The sequence below is a fragment of the Triturus cristatus genome, chromosome 5_1 (genome assembly GCF_964204655.1).
Source record: "Triturus cristatus chromosome 5_1, aTriCri1.1, whole genome shotgun sequence".
Taxonomy (NCBI): domain Eukaryota; kingdom Metazoa; phylum Chordata; class Amphibia; order Caudata; family Salamandridae; genus Triturus; species Triturus cristatus.
Genome location: NC_140587.1, coordinates 528,052,384 through 528,071,788, shown reverse-complemented (window position 1 = coordinate 528,071,788; position 19,405 = coordinate 528,052,384). Strand labels below are relative to the sequence as shown.

The following is a 19,405-nucleotide window of genomic DNA, read 5'->3' as shown; positions in this document are numbered from 1 at the left end:
CTAGTTGCGCCTCTGCACACATCCCTTTGTCTATGTTAGTGCACACTACTAACTGAAATGTCACTTGGAGCTAAAACAACCCCAGCTACTATAATCCGAATAACATGTACTTTTGCTTTCTACTTCCAACGCACTTCAGGGTGGTAGGTAGGTCCTACCCTAGTTTGAGTCTCTGCTCTGCAGCTTTCACTCCGCTCTTCGCAGTCAGCCTCAACCCTCTGAGGTGTCTTCCTTTCACAGGAAAGGAGATGCTAGCCCCGCCGGGCCTGACATGGTTAACAGTATGCACACTTCCAGGTGCACTGCACAGAAGTTGGTGCACATTGTAGGGGAAGCTGCACACTTTAGCCCATTTCGTGGTTGAAAGGGGAGAGCCTGTATCCGATTTGATCATCCGCTTTAGAGAGCTCTGGAAATATATGGGAGATGAGGTGTGTGACATTTAACCCCACTTAGCGAAAGGTTTTTGATATGCTCAGATACATTATAAAGTACCTTTCTTCCAGTTAACCGCTGCACACTTTCTGGTATGGCAGAGAGTCACTGCGGCATGCAAGCATACATGTACGTGTTGAGGTAAAACATTTGTTTAGTGATATTTTAAGCTTGCATTGGACATATCTGCTATACTCCAGGGTCAGAGTGTGCATGTGTCCCTTTGCTGAATTTTCTATGACTTGGCCGGCTACTTCCTTCCTTCTATTCTGCACTGCATGTACTTGCCAATGCTTGGTTTCCTGTGCGCAAGTATCTGTTTTTATAAGGAACCAGTTATAGTTTTTATTAACTGATAATAAACAACTAGTAGTCGTATCAGGATGAGGCTCTGTATATTTCAGTGCATACATTGTGCTGGAGTTCTTATTTATAGCAGAGTTCAGAATACATCATTGTAATGATTGTACCTAAGCTTTTTTTCTTACTTTAGCTTCTAAGGGAGCATCTTGTAAATTTCTCTGGCAAATTTACCTCTAAGTATCCACCCAGTTTCTCAAAATGTTCCAGTTAACAGTTTTTCCTTTTGTAGCTTCACAAAAGGCTGAGCTCCTTTTATTTCTAACTCTTTGGGTATAAGGGCCGGTTTCCTGTTGCAGATGTTTCGCAGCTGAAATTTCCAGATGCAGGAACACCGGCCTGATATTTCTGAAAGGGTTTCTGCAACATATACAATATTCTCATACTCTTAGTAAGGGCCTCAGAGTACATAGTAAATTACGATGCATTTTATTTATGTTTTACAAAAGACAAACAACACCAAAAAAAATGTCATTTACAATGTCAATAGCTCAAAATAATGTCAGTGTGACACCTATTGCTTTGTAAATTTTATTTGAATGCATTCAATGTGCTAATATTATAAGAATATACATTTTATTTTACAATTTAATTTAGAACTGAAGTGAAACTACAGAATTGTTGCAAAATGTTTAAGATGTGATTGTCAGATATTCCTTTTAAGACGGGCACATGCTGATGAGCTTTGCGGGGGTCAACAGGGGGTAAAAGACATTGTCATTTACAACGCCATTACTTGATTAATGCCTCACGAAGGGAAGAAAAAAAACAATAACATTTTCAATGCCAATAGCTCAAAACAATGTCATTGCGAGACCTATTGCATTGTAAATGCTTGTTTAAGTTTGCACCTGGTTAGAATCAGATCCAAGTCCGAAGTCCATGTTAATAGCATTTCCTAATTACCCTTTTTGCGACCAGTCGCAAATAGGAAATGCTATGTGCATACGGTTTCTAATTCGCAAATTGGAAACCCCTATTTGAGATTTCCTCTTTTACGAATCGCAAAATGAGATTTCTACTGGGTATAAATCGCTTTTGGCGACGGGGTATAGGCCTTTGCACATTAGGAAAGGCAATTTTGCATGTCTTAACCGCACAAAATAGCGATTCGACCGTTAAGAAATGCATATTCCTATCGTACATATGGGCCTATATCACCTTCATAGTCTGTCAGAATCGCGTTTCCATGGAAGATCGTGGCTGTGATTTGCCTTATGTGTGGATACCTGAAAGGCATCAGTTTCCAGGACTGACCCCTTTTCTCATTTGCTTGAACACCACAGCTTCCCTCAATTTGAAATAAAGAAATGACATGTCAGATGTTCTGTATAGGGGAAGTAGGCCTCTCACACACCTGACACACACTCAGCATGGATAACTGTTTGTGATAGCTCGTAATAAACTTAATTCTCAAATTCCTGACCCCACAGGCATAGACCTACTTTTAATTAAACGTGTACTTTTTTTAACAGGCAAATGAAAGCAGAGAAACCATAAATAATTTACAATTAGAGCTTGCCTCTCTGAAGTCGGCAGAAAATACAGCAAGGAAAGCAGTTATTGTTAAAGAACACACGAGCAGTGAGCTCTTCCAAGAATGCGCAAACCTAAAGCATGTGCTCGCAGAGGTGCAGTTCAAGGTACGGTTGTTTGACGGGGAAAAAAATGTGGAAAAAGCGTTGATTCAAGGCTGCAGATAATGGATGGGTTGTGAAGTGTAATCATTGTGTGTAAAGTTGCGGGCTGGGGCCTGATAGACCTGATGCTCTGCACAGAATATGAAATGGAACGTTGGACGGCGCATTGTGCCTGCTGGGGCGGAAGCGGCGCGAGCCTCTAAAACACAGCAAGGTAGGACAGATTTAAACGTTAATAGAAAATGTGCTATAGCAAGTGACCTTTACAACCACGTATCCATTTCACGGGTCTCCTTCGGCCGAGTAGTAATTACATGAGGTAAGTAACATTTGTATGATTGCTTTTCCTGTACAGTAGTTCTTTCACCGATTAACCTAATTTGATTTCCCCTTTACATCACAGAAGGTCATTGGAATGTTTTTTAAAATTAAGTGTGTGCCACGTGGTGCCTTCGGTGTCATATGAAAATGCGCCATTAAATTGTGAAGCTGAGAGATAATGGAGACGGGGAAGTTTTCGTGTTTGTCTATTTATATTTGCAATAGAGAATATTAATAATCTGAAGCCAATTTCTAAATAAAAATCTGTCATTTTTTTTAGGAATGCTATGTGACATCCAAGTTTCATGAATTACAAGTAGAGATGAACAAGGTCAAATCAATCACCCACTGGTGCTGTCCTTTACTCATAGCTAGGGTGACTTACTGAACCATGCTGTTTTCTAGTCCAGTTGTATCCCTACTGGCCACACTGTTAGTTAAATGAGTTCCTGACCTGTTCAGCAAGGCTCACTGCCTACGTGAAAGGCAGATTGGTCTTTTTTTGTACATTTACTGTCTGAAATTATGTTATCCTGTGCTTCCTCTTGCTTGTATTTTCTTGTTTAATGTGTTTTGTTGTTGGGCTAGTTTCTCTGACTCGAAACCTGCTGGACGAACATATGTTTCCAAATGCTGGTAAACTGCTTTAGAGTCAGTGTTGCCCGCCCCTCACTGTTTCATAGCTGTTTACCCTTTAAAAAGCTACTCCCACTGATAGCCTCTTCTCTTTCTCGTGGACCTAGCTATCCCTGCACCTGCTAAACTACATTGTCAAGCTACCCAATCTCCATGTGAAATGTCTCCCTAAATTCTTTCCACAGCACATCTGTTTCATCTAGATATGCCCCCTATTCTCCATATGCCTCAACGTTCATTATGTAAAAAACCTTATGGCTACTTCTGCTACTTCAGAGCAGTGATCCTTGGATAATTCAAACAGCGTATTCATCTGTACCCACTACATAGCCTTAAATGCACCAGCCCCTCTGCTTTAAACCTCATTTTCCCATACCCAAACCATGATCATTTTAGCAATTCATCCATGCTCACTCACCGGCATTGACTTGCTTACTCGTAGATGACTCATTCTAAATTTATTGCGGTGTCCAGACTTTACTATCACCTTGATATTGATCTTTGCCATAACCTCTTGCTTCCATATACTCACTTCATTACTCTACACATACGCCAACAACGGCTATCCCCCAGCTTTTCTATTTTGCTGTAGGAGGCCCACCCGCCCTTCACTCTAAGTTGTTTTTGCTTTCCATGTGCCGTTTTCTTGATCTAAGCAAAAGGACGTAGTCTGTAAATGTGTCATCAAATATAATCTGTTGTATTGCCCAACAGTTCTATGAGCATTAATAGAACTTTCCTTTGTGTTTAATAGGGTGCACCTTTGCCAGTTAAGGGTCTCAATGCATAATAAAACTTGCAAAAATGTAATTAGTCTTTGGCAGCCTCCAGTTGTCAGTGTTGTGGCACATCATTAACTTCTGCCAGTACAATTAATTCTCCATAGCAAATTATTCCCAAAAGCACAAGATCAAGGGCTTTGGTGGGGCAAGTAAAGTTAACGTCTTCAATTTTTTGGTTGCCAACATTTTTCTACGTGGAAGGAAACTACTCCCTATTGGGGCAAGTTATGTGCCTTCATTTATATGTTTCACGTCTGCAAAGTCACATTAAGACTCAAAGCCTAACCAGCATAATCAGTTCTGCTCCTATATTGGCTTTTTTGGTTTTCAAATGGCTACTGGAAAAGAAAGGGCATTGGTTAAAAGGTTATGCTGTAGAAATCTTGATGTAAGTCGTTTACGCGATTGGTGGGTCGGCAGGAAAATAGCTGACTCTTTAGCAAAAGATGAATGGGTGCAAGAGGTCAGGAACATTACTGTTAATTAATTAAAGAGGCTGAAAATTTCACGATTCATGAACTACTACTCCAAATATATTTGCAGTACCTAGTGACTCTGTGATTTAAATAGCTATCTAGCTTTCTTGAGGCACTAGATGTTATCAAAGATCATCCTAATATTCACTGTCTTGTTCCCAAGACAGGCACAGTGAGACAATATGCTGACCACTCAAATCACTTTTTTGATAATTTGCTTCCGTTCCCAGAAACATTTTCATCTGTTTGTAGTTGAAGACCGCTGTAGAGTTCCTTTGGCACTAAGTTCTGTCCCAGAAAAGCAAAAAAAAGTGGGTATGTAATCCCTAATATGTATGCAGCTAGGACTGTTCTATATTCATTCAGGCGTCAGAGAGGTCACTAAAAATCATTAAGTCGCTTTCTAAGAACCTCGATGGTGGTGCTCGGTAATGAAAATCAGCCGAATTTCAGAGAATAATTAGTTTTCTAAGTTATTCATGTAAGACTGCCGTCAAGTTGATTTTGTAGCCAGTAGCACTTAAATGTGCTCTTGCTTGAGGAGAATCACATGTTGCCAACCACTAAAAAGGTACAGATTCTTGCCACCAGCTTCTGCCTATGACGGCTCATGCCCCCACTATGAGAATATCCTCTCTCCATATTAAACCATCAGCTGGCTTTACCCACAGAAGACATCTGAGATGGGGGACCTTCTTCATCAAATCTTGTGACCCACTTCATCTGACACAAGCTTGGCTCTGGAATGGTATCTAGTAGACAACAAATCAGGAGAAACCACTGCTTGGCTGTAGCAGAAGGATATCCTAATTTTTCCTCTCAATGATTCTTTTTTTTGTCTGGAGCCTTGTCCTAAACTCTGGCACTCTTCACCGTGGTTCATGTTGAGGTAATCCTATTTTAAGGAGCCACTATTGTAAAACAGTTATGAACAATTAATGCTTTAATGACCAGAGCTCTAAGTGGGAAGGCAATGTCAGCCACATAACCAAACCTTCACCCATTTGTTCACCAAGTCAACTTACAGTCTGGCATGCACATTGTTCTCCAACCATGTAAAATAATTTATAAGGATGCATTGAACAATGCTTCAGGATTTTCTGTCCACTCATTGACTTCAATGCCCCCACTCTACATTTGTACAAGGAGGTCTTATATACCGGCAACAAAACATAGGCAGACTTATTTTGCACAAATAGATGACAATTGTATGCTAACGCCTAGAAGTGTCAGTTGTCCTGGGATTTTGATTGATGCTTGTTCATGTGAGAAGCTGCACAAGTAGGGCAATGTTCCACAGTACAGTCCAGCTCACAGTGTAGCATGCTTGACAAGATTTATCTCAGAGAACTGCTCTTCAGTAGCACCCCAAACAATAGTAAAGGACAGTATTTTCCAATTTCAGATGCACGGACACAGGTCTTCACGGTTACATTTTCAGAACAATATCCTCTTGGTTCACGGTTCTGTGTGGTCAGGGTCTTCTCCCAATCTAATTTATTCATCCACCGTTCTATAAATCCTCACACATCAGTCTCATACATTGATACACCACTCCTCTCACCATCACCATGCCTCTCGTTAGTTGAAGATCCACTCATCCATCTCACACATCTGTCACATTATTTCATTAATCTATCCTGAAACTATCATTGATCCACCCTCCTGCTTAGTTTCATCCATCTGTCCTCGTAAAGTTCCTCGTAAGGGAGTTATCTCATAAATGCTGTCTCACACTCATTAGTTTATGCACTGTTTATCCCCCAATATATTCTCACGTATTCATATGTTTATTTATCCCTCGTGATTACACTGATGCAACCATTTATTTTGTTATCCTCGCTTATTCATTTTACAATATATTTTTCCTTACTTTCATCATGTATGATAGTTCTCATCCTACATTCGCGTTCACTCATATGTTCTGAGTAGCATTCTTTAATGTATGCATCAGTGCTGCAGCTCCTAAAACATATTATGCATCCTTGTACAGCGTTACATTCCCATCATTCTTCAATTCATACATATTCATCTTTCAAGCACTCCTTAACTTCATTCATCATTTACTCACACGCTCAATTTTATACTTTTAATCATTCATTTATTCACCCTCCCTCACCTCTATTCATGTATTTATTTATCATCCCACACTTACATCTATTCATATATCCATTTCTCCCACCCTTGCTTAATTATTAATATGTTCTTCTGATCACTCAGCCCATATGTATTCCTTCATTCGTTCATCCATTCACAAATCTTCTGTCACATTCAAGTAATCAACCATTGAATCATACATCCAGCATTGTAACTGCCATTGTTCCCTTCATTGCTTGCTACGTCCTTCGCTTGCTTAACTCTCTCCAAGCTTTGCTCAACTTCTCTCACCCATCTGCCCTTTTCATACATCCGGCCAGTCCCATTCACCAACTAGCAATCCACATCCATCATCTATCCACTCTCATCAACTCTCGTCCATCCACTCTTCATCCATCTACTCTCTCTCTCAGATCCTTAACTTGACCTGCTACATCAATGCCAATGATATTCAAACTCTCCTAAGGCTCTTTATGACTGTCCCTATTTGTGATTAAAACTGGATGAATAGTCTGAATCTTAAGACACTAACAATAAAATCCTGGCTTGTCAAGAGTGGAACCATCTACTGGCTTATTTACAATGACTGTGGTATTTAGCTATTACTTAATACTAATCTGGACTGTCACGAGCTGGTGGAGCCATTCTAGGCACTCATTTCTCGCTGGCCCTTCAGGTTGAGTTAGTTGTGAAATCCTCTCTCCATATCCCAAGGTGTTTCTAAGGGATCATACTATTTCTCAATTCTCACCCACTTTCTCTTGTATTTTTATAGATTAAATATTAGGTTAGGTCAGTGGATCCTACGTTATTGGACCTGCCACCTCCTACCTGGACTCCAAAGACTGCTGCTAGATGGATTCTGCATCTACATTGTTGAACCCATGACTCAACAGTTTCACAAGCATTACGCTAGGCCACAGGTGGCAGAGGCATTCCATTATAGAGTCATCACCTTCACTGGCCTGCACTTTATGGCAAATACATTCTCAGTATGTAAGCCCAGAAAAACCTGTGGCTCTGAATTAAAGTTGCAAATTCCAGAATCCTTGCCTGTGAAGTTTGTCATTGTCATTGCAATCAACCAGGGTATAGTACTTGATAGTGATGCTCACACTGAAGTTAATAAACCATCTTGCCAGCCTTGTATTATATTGTTCTGACTGCACCGATAATTATTCTTTCTCAATCAGTTATTCACTGAGGTTTAGCTTGATTACTCCAGACTTGCAAGTGAATCATACTGTATTTAATGGCATGTAAACACTATTTTCTGATGGATCATAGCTAAAATGCAGGTAGAAGGCACCGTTGGATCCACTCCACTGTAATCTAGTCTGGTTTAGGATGTGGTTACTGCCATTCCTAATATGAGCGAGTTAGGGAGACAGAGGTTGCAAACTGGAGCAAAAGGCACTCTATATCTGTATCTGAAGATGTTGTACCTTGCTTTATATAGACCTATGGTACAAACATCCATAAAAATTGGAAATAGAGGAATCATATGCTGATAAAATATATCGTAGAGTTAATGGGTCCAGGCTACAATTTCCTGCTCATGAACAGTTAAACAGCCAAGCACTATTTGTATCTCATACTGTTGTGGTTGCTGCTTCGCTGCTGCCCGTACACCATTGAGAACTGCTGTACCTTGTGTGGTCCCACATTTCCTGGGGTCCAGAAGACACCACATCAAATCCATGTCTGCAGACTGTGAGTTTCAGTCATATCTTTTCAGTCACCTGCGGCCACCTTCCTTCATGCTCCTGGGCTCCTAGCCTGTATATGGGCTTCAGTCTGATTGGAGGGTGCAAAGCAGCAAAGCTGTGCTCCTTCACCTGTTTCCTCACTCCCGCCATTCGCTGATCCTGACTCTTCGCTCCTGTAGAATTCTGCTATTGGATTATGAATTCTTAGTTTTCTTCAATTCTTTGCAGAGTTTGTCCAGCAAGGAGGTTTTTTATGCCACTGGCTTTTTCTTCCTGAGAAGGTGACAGCTTCTCATGGGCACTTGCCTTACCATATATTCCAGCTTGTTTTGTTGTGTAGAGGCAGAAAGGAGGAGATAGAGATGCCAAGATTGAAAGGAGTAGGCGAAACAGAAAGACATCCTGCACTGGGATTCCACAGATACTGACAAGTATACCAAATTATGTCAAATAGTCATAGATGCAAATTTGCCATAAATGTATAAAGGAAAATCACTACAAATTAGTGTGCAAAGCATCAAGGGATAACTCTACAGAAACACCAGAGAAATGAAGTAGAGTCATCTCCAAGTGTGGTTAGATGAGCAGCAGCTCTTAAATCTCCTGCAAGACATCTCAAATAACATTCTTGTCAAGAGAATCACAGTCAGCATTGCAAAACTCTAAGATATGTATTTATGGTCTCAACACAACCACTAAAGAAAATGTCTAGTGCTCAATCTGAGGATGTGAAATAACCATGATGACACATTCGTCCTCAACTTCACTTGTGCCACTGAAATCTAGAAGTTGACTTCCTGGCCAAAGATGAAGCAAGAATATGTGAAACTGTACTCCTGAAAGGCTAAAAAAATGCTAACATGTCTACGGCGGTGCAGAATGATGCTAACCAATGATTGCTGTCATATACACCATCAAAAATTACCTATCCCTTCTAGGGTTATCCCAAGATATTCACATTGCTAGAAAAAATAAAAAACTGTAAGTTTGTCTTCACATTAACGAAACTGGCAACCCAGTCGCTCAACATCACTTCAAGATCCACTTCCCATTCCACTTGCAACATGTGTTTGAATAAGAAGTAAACACTTCAAGACATACCAGAAATTGACATTACACAACAATGAAGAGGATCAAGTCCCTAAGTGTCACCACTGGTTGTGGTACCCAAATGAAATGCAGATGGCAAGGCAAGACTTTCTGTTGGCATGCGTCCACTGAAGACAGCCATCGAGAGACACCCGGGACCACACATTATCAAAAAGATAATTCAACTGCAAAAATATTCCCAAAACTCAGTTCCAGTAAAGGGTACCATCAACTGGAACTCAATAAGGACTCTTCAGACATTAAATCATTCAGCAAACACCAGGGGTTATTTTAATAAAGAGACTAATGGGCCGATTACGATGGCGGTTAGACCACCATCGACAGCCCGTTGGTGGCGGTCTCACTGCCATCGCAAGCAAGTTTCCCACCCACCGTATTACAATGACAGGCGGTGTGCTGACGGTTAGAAAGACTGACCACCACGCATTCGATTGGCTCCTTGAGCCTGCCATTGTAGCGGAGGGGGTTGTATTCCCTACAATGGTGGCGGGATTACAATCTCCCTTTGCCGTCCCCCTTTTGATGGCAGTTAACCCGTCAAGAAAAGGCAGGCAGAAAGCGACTTTGGGGGCCTGTAGTGGGCCTCCCTGCCCCACTTGCCCCAAGCTGTGGGTTGTGAGGGGCACCTGTGGTGCCCCCCTACATATCCCAGCACCATAAGACAGGCACCGCATGGTGCCTGGCACTTATGGAAGGATATGTAATGTATCCTATTTTTGCATTGCGGCGTGTGCTGCAGCCAACAGCACCCGCAACAATGCAAAATATAGGCATTGCAACTGCCGTGGTGGCAGTCGTATTGTAATGCTTCTGTCAGGACTGACGACATCCTGTTGTGCAGTCCCGTTTGCACTTGGTTGGTGAGGGAACAAAAGTCCACCCGCCATCCTAATCAGCCCCTTAGTGTCAGAATATCATCAAAGGCTGAAATCTTTTGAGAGGCACTCCATGAAGTAATAATTTGCTTCTTAATGCTTTATATTACAGAGACAGCATCCTAATTTTGTATTCTTATGATGAACATAACAGCACTTTAAGACAAGGTTTTCAAATAAATGTAAGTTTTACAAAGAACACTTAAGGTTGTACAAACACACCTTTTCAGACAAAAGCATGCAGCCTAACCCCAAAACGATCCAAGCACTGAATAGCACACCAGCAACCTGCTACTTTGATGTAAATCATTTCTTGGAATAACCACATACTCTGGACCATAGGTCAGGGAGTAGGCGATGATTATAAAACTGGAAGCTGAGGAGAGAAAGGCAGCTGCCGCCTCGCCACTAATGAAAAACATACAGCAGCAGCCCTCACACTGAAGGAGAACAAGTTGATCTTGGATGAGTGGACTGCCATGCCCATCCATGAAAAGAGTGAGCGAAAGATAAACAAAAGAAATTAAGAGCCAGGAGGGCATCAGAGACCAGTGAAGAGGCTGAAAGCGACACTGAGGTATGCAGGAGGGGCAATTCAAAGGTTAATATTCCTAAAGATCTTGTGCCTATTCATGTTGTTGGGGATGATGCAGATAAGTGGTTTGACACTTAAGAGATTCCCTGGTAAATGCATATTGTTGGACCTGTCAGCCTTAGGGCTGTCTTCCCTCCAACTTTTTGCCTTTCTCCTCCACTTTTTCTGACCTCAGTTTTGCTGGCATTAGGACTCTGCACATTTTACCACTTCTAACAAGTGTTAAAGTGGTTGTGCTCTTTGGTAATATTGACTTATCCCCAATTGCCATATTTAATGACCTTAAAAGTCCCCGGCAAAGTGACACTAAAGGTGAAGGGGTCTGTAAATTAAATGCTACTAGTGTGTCTGCAGCACTGTTTGTGCCACTCACTTAAGTAGCCCCTTAAACATGTCTCAGGCCTGCCATTACAGAGCCTATGTCTGCAGTTCAAATTGCCACATCGGCCTGGCAAATTAAACCTTTTGCCAGGCCCAAAACTTCCTTTTTAGTATATATGTCACCCTTAGGGATGGCCCTGGACAGCCCAGAGGGCAGGATGCAATGTATTTAGAAAGTAGGATATGTACTTTTCACTTTTTCATGTCCTCGTAATGAAAATCTCTTAGATTCATTTTTCACTACTGCAGGGATTATCTCTCTCATAAGATAACACTGGAATTGTCTTATTTCATTTTATAAGAGTAATTTTCAAATGGAAAGAGAAATGTCTCTGGAATCACAATTTAAAATCCTAACTTATGGTGAAGTCTGATTTTTAAATTGCAAATCGGTAAATGCCAATTTTAGAGATTGGATACAAACGTAGGGAAAACCCAATATACCCTTGGAGGCTTGGGCAAATCAGACAATAACAGGTTAAAGTGCCCACAAGAGATTTTGTTTAAAATGAGGTATCCTATTATTAGTTGAGGAGTTTCTTTTGAGAGTGAGTCTACTCAGAACAGACACCACAATGTCAATCGACTGGACCAAGGCATAAATAAATATGTAAAAAAAGCACAAAAACAGGGATATCTTGTATGAAATATACAAAAAAAATGTATATATTTCATACAAGATATCCCTGTTTTTGTGCTTTTTTTACATATTTATTTATGCCTTGGTCCAGTCGATTGACATTGTGGTGTCTGTTCTGAGTAGACTCACTCTCAAAAGAAACTCCTTAACTAATAATAGGATGCCTCATTTTAAACAAAATCCCTTGTGGGCACTTTAACCTATTATTATACTTTTAGAAATTAGCGTTTTTGCGCATTAGCCATTTGGTGCCTGCAGCCTATTTCTGGTTAGAGGACTGGGTGTAGTTGGCAGTTGGGATTTGTGTATTCCTCCTAGACAGCGGCACACAATGGGAGCTGAGATGTGATTGGATGGGCCATCACTGGCAGGATGGGAGGGCGGAGCAGGGCACAGTCTCACTTACACCTGAATAGGCTGTGTTCTGTCTCCACACAAAGGGCCTTATGACCCCGCCTTCTCACTCCAGCCAACTTGAAGCCAAGGCAGAGGAGGCAAGGAATTCCTTGCAAATCACCACCACTGTCTAGAAGCTTCTTCCACCTTCCAGAACCAGGGCGCCAGGTATAAAAGATGGACTAAAGGCACCATGGGGCATATTAGCAAGGAAGTGGTGGAGAGAGGCATTAGCATTCTTGGCTTAATGCCTCTCTCCGCCACATCAGGAATGAGAGGCTGCACCATATTATCAAGGATATGGTGCAGAGTCGCGTTTCCCCCTGCGATGGTGCTAAGTTGTACAACTTGGCGCCAACGCAGGCACCCTTGCACCAGAGTGCAAGGGTGTCTGCGAGCAGGTAAGTTTGTTTATGTACAGGAAGGTGTCCCTTCCTGCACATAAACAAACCTAAAATGCCAGTTTATAACTTATGTGTGTGCTGCTTCATGCAGCACACATGTAAGTTACAAAATGGCATTTTTAAAAAAGGTTTGTTAATGTACAGGAAGGGACACCTTTCTGTACATAAACAAGACATGGCATTTTGCTTTATCCGTGTGTGCTGCACAAGGCAGCACACATAGAAAAAGCAAAAAAGAGGGGAAATAAAGCATTTCTCCTCTTTTCGCCATCTTAAGACCAGGATTTTTCTGGTCTTAAGTTCGGCGCTGCCACCTATTATCGCCACCCTTGATAATAGGTGGCAGTGTCTAATTCAATCGGTGTTATGATGGAACGCCTACCGCAACACCCACTGCACGCCCCCTTTCACACTAAGTTTAGCGTGAAAGGGGCACTATTATCAAGCCAGCGTTAAGCCACTTAACGTGGCTTTAAGCCACGTTAAGTTGTTTAACGCTGCCTTGATAATAAGGAGCTGACCCTATCGCCACCACATCGTCACAAAAAGTGACGTTGTGGTGGCGATAGGGGCTTGATAACATGCCCCCACCACTTCAATACACTTCTGGACCTGTCAATACTCCTTTTCTGTGCTGACCTCCTGCCTGCTGCCCGGGTGAGAAGGACTGGACCTGCAACTCTTGAACCCAGAATCCAGAGTGACTCCAAAGGCTAGTTGGCTGGCCTCGTGACCTGAGGTCTCAGTGACATACCACGCTTACAACAACCTTGCAACTGCACATTGACACCTACATTTGTGAGTCTACCCTGACAAGTGGTGCCACCACAGTCCTGGCCCCTTTTTTTACGGAGTTTTATATAGCGTAAACTTGGCCCGAAGGTATCAGAGTGCTTTACATGACCACCAGTTGCGTTACCGACCAACACATTCATTCTGTTAGGCACGGGGAGATTAAGTGATTTGCCCAGAATCATAGGCTGTTGAGCGTCACTGCCGAAACATGACCCTGGTTCTCCAGCTTCGTGGTTGACCACTCTAGCCGTTCGGCCACATCCTCTCCTCTTGGAAGTGGGCCTAAGGTGCTCTTCTAGCCTGTGCATCCAGCAGAAGCAGTCCAGCGGAAGCAATCCTTTCCTGTGCTGCACAAACTCGAGCAGAACCGATGCATCACCACTGCTGCGTGGATTGGACCCATCACAAAGACTCACATCATTACTGCAGCCCGTATCACAATACGAACTGCCACAGCGCGATGCATCCTCGGCGCAGGCCCTCGCCTCTCTTGTCAACAGCAGCCTCTATGGACTCCATATCCTAGCTCTTTGGAACCGATGCATCTCCCAACTGTGCGTTGCATCCCCAACAGCGGTGTTTGCACCGCAAAAGGACCTTGCACCGCAACCTCTCCTGATCTCAGAACTGATGTATCAACTTGATTGCACGATTCCTCTTCAGCTTAGATCTACGCAACACTCTGTAATCCAAGATTGAAGGTACTTTTGTTCAGTGGACCTAACTGGATCCCTGTGGCTGGCCTGTGCTCCATCGTGGCCGACCCAAACTTGTGTCTCAGTCCTGCACTCAGATATCCAAACTTTAAAATTCAATATCTCTGGTTCTACTAATTGGATGTTTGTCATTCTGGTCATGTTTTACTCATTGAAAACTACTCTATGTGTCTAACTCTGTTGTGGGCTCCTTTTGTTGTTTGTTGTCACTGTGTTAGTGTTTGAAGTGTTGAATAAATACTTTACCAATTGCTTCTAAGTGAAACCTGACTGCTCTGGCCCAAGCTACCAGGTGGTTGAGCACAAGTTAATTTGAGGTTTGTTTGTGCGTTACCCTTTTTTAAAAAAAATGTATAGTCCTCATTATGCCAGTTCACTTGCTGGCAATACTCCCATCCTTCACTGGTGATCCAGGCCAGGTTAGAGTCATTCCACACAAGAGAGAGGCCGTTTCCACTTCCACCCTTCCCTGGAGTGCCCATAGCACGGAAGGAAGCAGGACCGACGGCTAAACGTTGGCTTAATGATAGGACCTCGAGTTTTTACGACCAGTCCACCAACTTAACCCATACTTTCTCTCGACTAATAGCATCACATAACAGGTCCTGTTTACTTTTTTTACATTCCAGCGAAAGAGGTGGAACATCCAACTTCCACAATTTGCAAATCTCCCGGCTCCCTAAAAGAATTACTTAAAAAATAAATCTTGCATCCAACCTACTAATCGCAATATCATTGTTTTGCCAAACTCCAAAAAAAACCAGGACAGGATTTACCCTCGCTACAGTGCCTATAACTTCAGTAATAAAATCACACACCTCAGACCAAAACTTCACAATATAAGGGCATGTCAAAAACATATGAAAATCGTCAGCAGCAGTGTTTCTACATTTTGGGCATTCATAGTGTGTCCCGGAAAATTTATCTAATTTTACTGGAGACCAATATACCCTATACGCAGTAAAAAGATGGTTACGTTTCAGATAGGCAGGTTTGACAGTTTCCCTGAGTAGGGTAAAAGAGACTTTCCAGGTTTCCCTCAAATTTATATTTGACATAACTCCTCCCCAGAGTTTTGTATATCACTATCTAAATCGTCTTCAGCCTTGATCAAAATATTATACCACTAGGCTACCCCCTTCTTAACTGTGCCAGTTTTTAATGCTTGGTCTAACCAGGAATCATCCCCTTCTTCATTCCATTCTTGGCGCCCCCACCATGCAGAAAACTGATAATATTTAAACCTGGTAAGTTGACCCCCTGTAATTGCATTCAAAATTCCCCTATCAACCAACTCAATTCCCACCTTCAAATCTCCCCAGCAAGAAATACCCACATTCCTTAAGGGGAGACTAAGGGAATCATCCAGACACTCAGGGGTCCTGGGGGATTCCCAAATCGGGCCCCTAGATGAATAATAGGGAATTCCTAATTTCTTATGGATTAGGACCCATACTTTCAATGCCCCCAATAAAATCTTCAACCTTAATTTTTTGAAGAACTTGGGGTCCCCAAACTTAAACAAAAATTGATCCTGGCCCTCCCTCAGTTCACCGAGCATTGCTCCAAAAAGAATTCCTACCGCAGAACTATCTACTTTACTTAAAAGCATCCGACAATTCTTGAAGAAAAAAGCATGCCCATACATCAACAAATTTACATGAGCCAGCCCGCCCTTCTCCAACCTCCTCCTTAATTTCTTCCATGATATGGGAGCACCCGTAGAGGCCCAAATAAAACTGGCTAGCCTTCCCTGAAGCTTAGCTATCTCTCTTTTGTCAAATAATAAAGGTATAGAATTAAACAAAAATGGGTAATTTTGGGCAAGATCACCATCTTAATAAGATTTACCCTTCCATATAAGTTCAAAGGTAGATTTGTCCATCTCACCAACAGTCTCTCTATATCCTGGCTGATCCTTTTCCAATTCACCGTGGTAACATCTGCCAATTTCTGAGTTGCAATAATGCCAAGATAGCGCATGCTCAATTTTGCCAACGGCTGTTGCTTAGGTTGGTTCCATTCCATAATTATAGTTTTATTTGTGTTTAACTTATATCCTGAAAGTTTCCCAAATATTTCAGCTTTGGCCATTAATAAGGGAATAGACACCTGTGGGTTCTGGGTATAAAGTAGAAGATCATCGGCATAAAGGGCTATCTTAATCTCAAAATTTCTATATCTAAACGGAACGATAGCAGTATCCTTTCTAATCCATATTGCTAATGGTTCAATATACATATCGAACAGAAGGGGGGATAAAGGACATCCCTGTCTCGTTCCACAAGAGATGCTGAACCAATCAGTCAACTCACCATTTACAAGCACTCTTGCTCTAGGTAAGCGATACAAGAGTTGGACAGCTTTAATTAAATTACTTGGAAATCCAAATCTCTTTAAGACCTCCCAGAGGTATGGCCAATGTACCTGGTCAAAGGCCTTGGCAGCATCTACTGCCACGACCATCACGGGTAATTTAAATGTCTCTGCCAAATCTACTACTCCAAGTATTAAGATGGTTAGTTCGTTAAGCTGCCTCCCTGGAATAAAGCCTTTCTGGTCATTGTGTATAATATACTTAATAACCATGGCAATCCTAGTAGCTAATACACCAGCAAAAACTTTGTAATCGGTATTCAATAAAGATATGGGCCTATATGAGTCAGCCAGCATGGGGTCCTTATTCGGTTTCAAAATTAATGTTACTGTTGCCTCTGCCCAACTTGATGGTGGATCTTCTCCGTCTTTTAAAATTAGATTGAACAACTCCTTTAGTGCAGGTATTACTTCATCCGAGAGGCAATGATGGATCTCAGTTGGAAGGCCATCAGGCCCTGCGGCCTTATCTCTCGCCATTTTCTTGAGCTGCTGTCTAATCTCTTCTTCTGCTATCTCAACCGATAACACCCTCTTCTGATCATCACTTAGATTCGATAGTTCAATATCCTTGAAGAAACCTTCAATACTGATCGTCCCAGGAAAAGTATCTTCAGTATAGAGATGACTCATATGTCTGGAAATTTCCCGCCCTATACAGGCATTGGTATCAACTATATCTCCCGTCACCTCCTCTCTGAGACTTTTGTGCGTTACCCTGACTAGGATTGTGGTTGCTGCATGGCCAGTGCTCACACCCCAGTCAAACAACAACCCGATTTCTTACACATATCAAAGATAGGAAGGCTTAGGAGTTTGCTTGTATAGGCATGTGCCTACTAAGGGAGGGACATGATTTTGGACCTGTGGGAATATAAGCAATTCAGTATCAACCCAAAAAGGCCATCCTGCTTTGCATTTTTGGCCTCAGTCCTAAAATATTGTGCAAAATCTAGAGAGAATCCAAATCAGACACATAAGTGTTGGCAAGATTTTGTGGATAAGTCATTGAAGGCAAGAGAACGATGGCTAAAGGGTAGTCAAGTAACAAACTATAATGGCCTGTCTAATTTGTTATTCCAGAGCACTTTTACGTAATTTTTTTACAGAGTTGCACCAGGACCTGATTGATTCTAAAATTACTACTTCCACAAGCGCTTTGGAAAGATGCTGACCTTTCGCTCAGAACCAGAGTGTCCAACAAGGTACTCGGGTGATCACAAGAATTGTGGGTCAGGCCCTGATCTGAAGGGTAAAAATTAGAACCCTTTAAGGGCCCAAACTTATGACTAGGGGAGAGAGACCTATTTTATTTCAGGTAAACAGGAAGGTGGAAATCGGGGCGGGGGGAGAATCTGTTTGAAAACAGGTGAGAAGAATGTTTTAGGCCCTGTGCCTGACTCTGATCTGGATGGCTTAGCCATGAGACAGAACATTTACTTGTGAGTGTATGGCCAGTGAGCTGGTGCAGCAGACTGAGGGCTGTTAGTTATCTTTGCTTGTTGGTCGCCCTGTGGACAGAACTGACCCTTGGTTGGGGATAGGAATCTGACACAGGAGGCGGAATGGGCCACATAACCATTGTGGTGCTGTTCACATACTGGGATGCATTTATGAGTAGGCTAAGGTTAGTCCTTTCACAGGTTGGATCTGCAGAGGAGAAGGAGTTCCTAAGTACAGGATTTTTAGGTAGGGCAGATCTTGACAGATGGATATTGGTAATTTCAGAGGGGATAGAACAGACATGTGGCGAGGCAGCAGATTCTTTGTGTTCTAATTCCTGAGCTGGGAAGCCCATCAGAAAATTGACTAGTCTATTCTGGCTTGGCTAGGGCTACCATGTGTATAGAATATGCCTTTTCTGCATGGTCACCCCATATTTTTGTGTTTTTTAGGCCCATATCTTTGCTGGTTACGTTTCTGTGCACTATGACATCGCTACTATAGTACCATAGTGCATGTCTGCTGCCTCTACAATGGTACTATTAATATGGGGTTAACCAATTTGATCTACTTAACTGTCCTGTAAGGTCACAGTAGATGGTGAAGATATTACACCAGTGATGAGCACGTAACATTTTAAATATAGATGCAGTGTCTATTTACACCACCCACAAAAACATATGGCCTGGAGCCATTTTTAGGGCTCCTGGGAAGGTTTGCATTTAACCAAAAGTGGAAATGCTAAACAAAGGAAGATGTGGGATTTGTGAGAAAATGATATTGTGCGGAAGGAATTCTCCAATCACTTGATAATGCACATTATCAAACTGGCACCTCACTACCACATCCTCAGAATATTTTTGGAACTGGAATGAAACCTCTGACAAAAAAGGAAAGAAGATTCTGTCTGGCTGCTGGGGAAAGAAGAGTGAGGGAGTGAGGTGTCTTCTGTCACCTAGATTAGAAATGTTCTTCACGGATTAAGTGGTCGGTCTCCTGTTGCTGCTAAAGAGACACAAGAGGCCAAAGGTGCTTTCTGCTCTGAAGAAGGTCCTGCTGACCATTTGCGATTGGACCTTGGAAGAACCTTGGCTGGGGAGAGAACTTGTGCCTGGAGGCCGGCTTGTGAACCTCAGGGCCGTACAAGAGACTCCAGGAGTGTTTACACTTGCATCAAGAAGCTTTTGTTACTCAATGTCGTAGCAGTAAGCAAAGGCA

The 19,405-nt window shown here is 42.2% G+C and overlaps 1 protein-coding gene across 4 annotated transcripts in view; it reads left to right on the top strand.

The window, feature by feature from the left end:
* The window catches only part of LOC146831152 (uncharacterized), a 1,851,363-nt gene that overhangs the window by 523,365 nt on the left and 1,308,593 nt on the right, over nucleotides 1–19,405 (top strand). For all 4 annotated transcript variants that reach the window (XM_085605390.1, XM_085605389.1, XM_085605391.1 and 1 more), the window contains one exon: nucleotides 2,271–2,438. In XM_085605390.1, coding sequence (XP_085461516.1) covers nucleotides 2,271–2,438 — 168 coding nt within the window. The remainder of the gene's footprint in view (nucleotides 1–2,270; nucleotides 2,439–19,405) is intronic.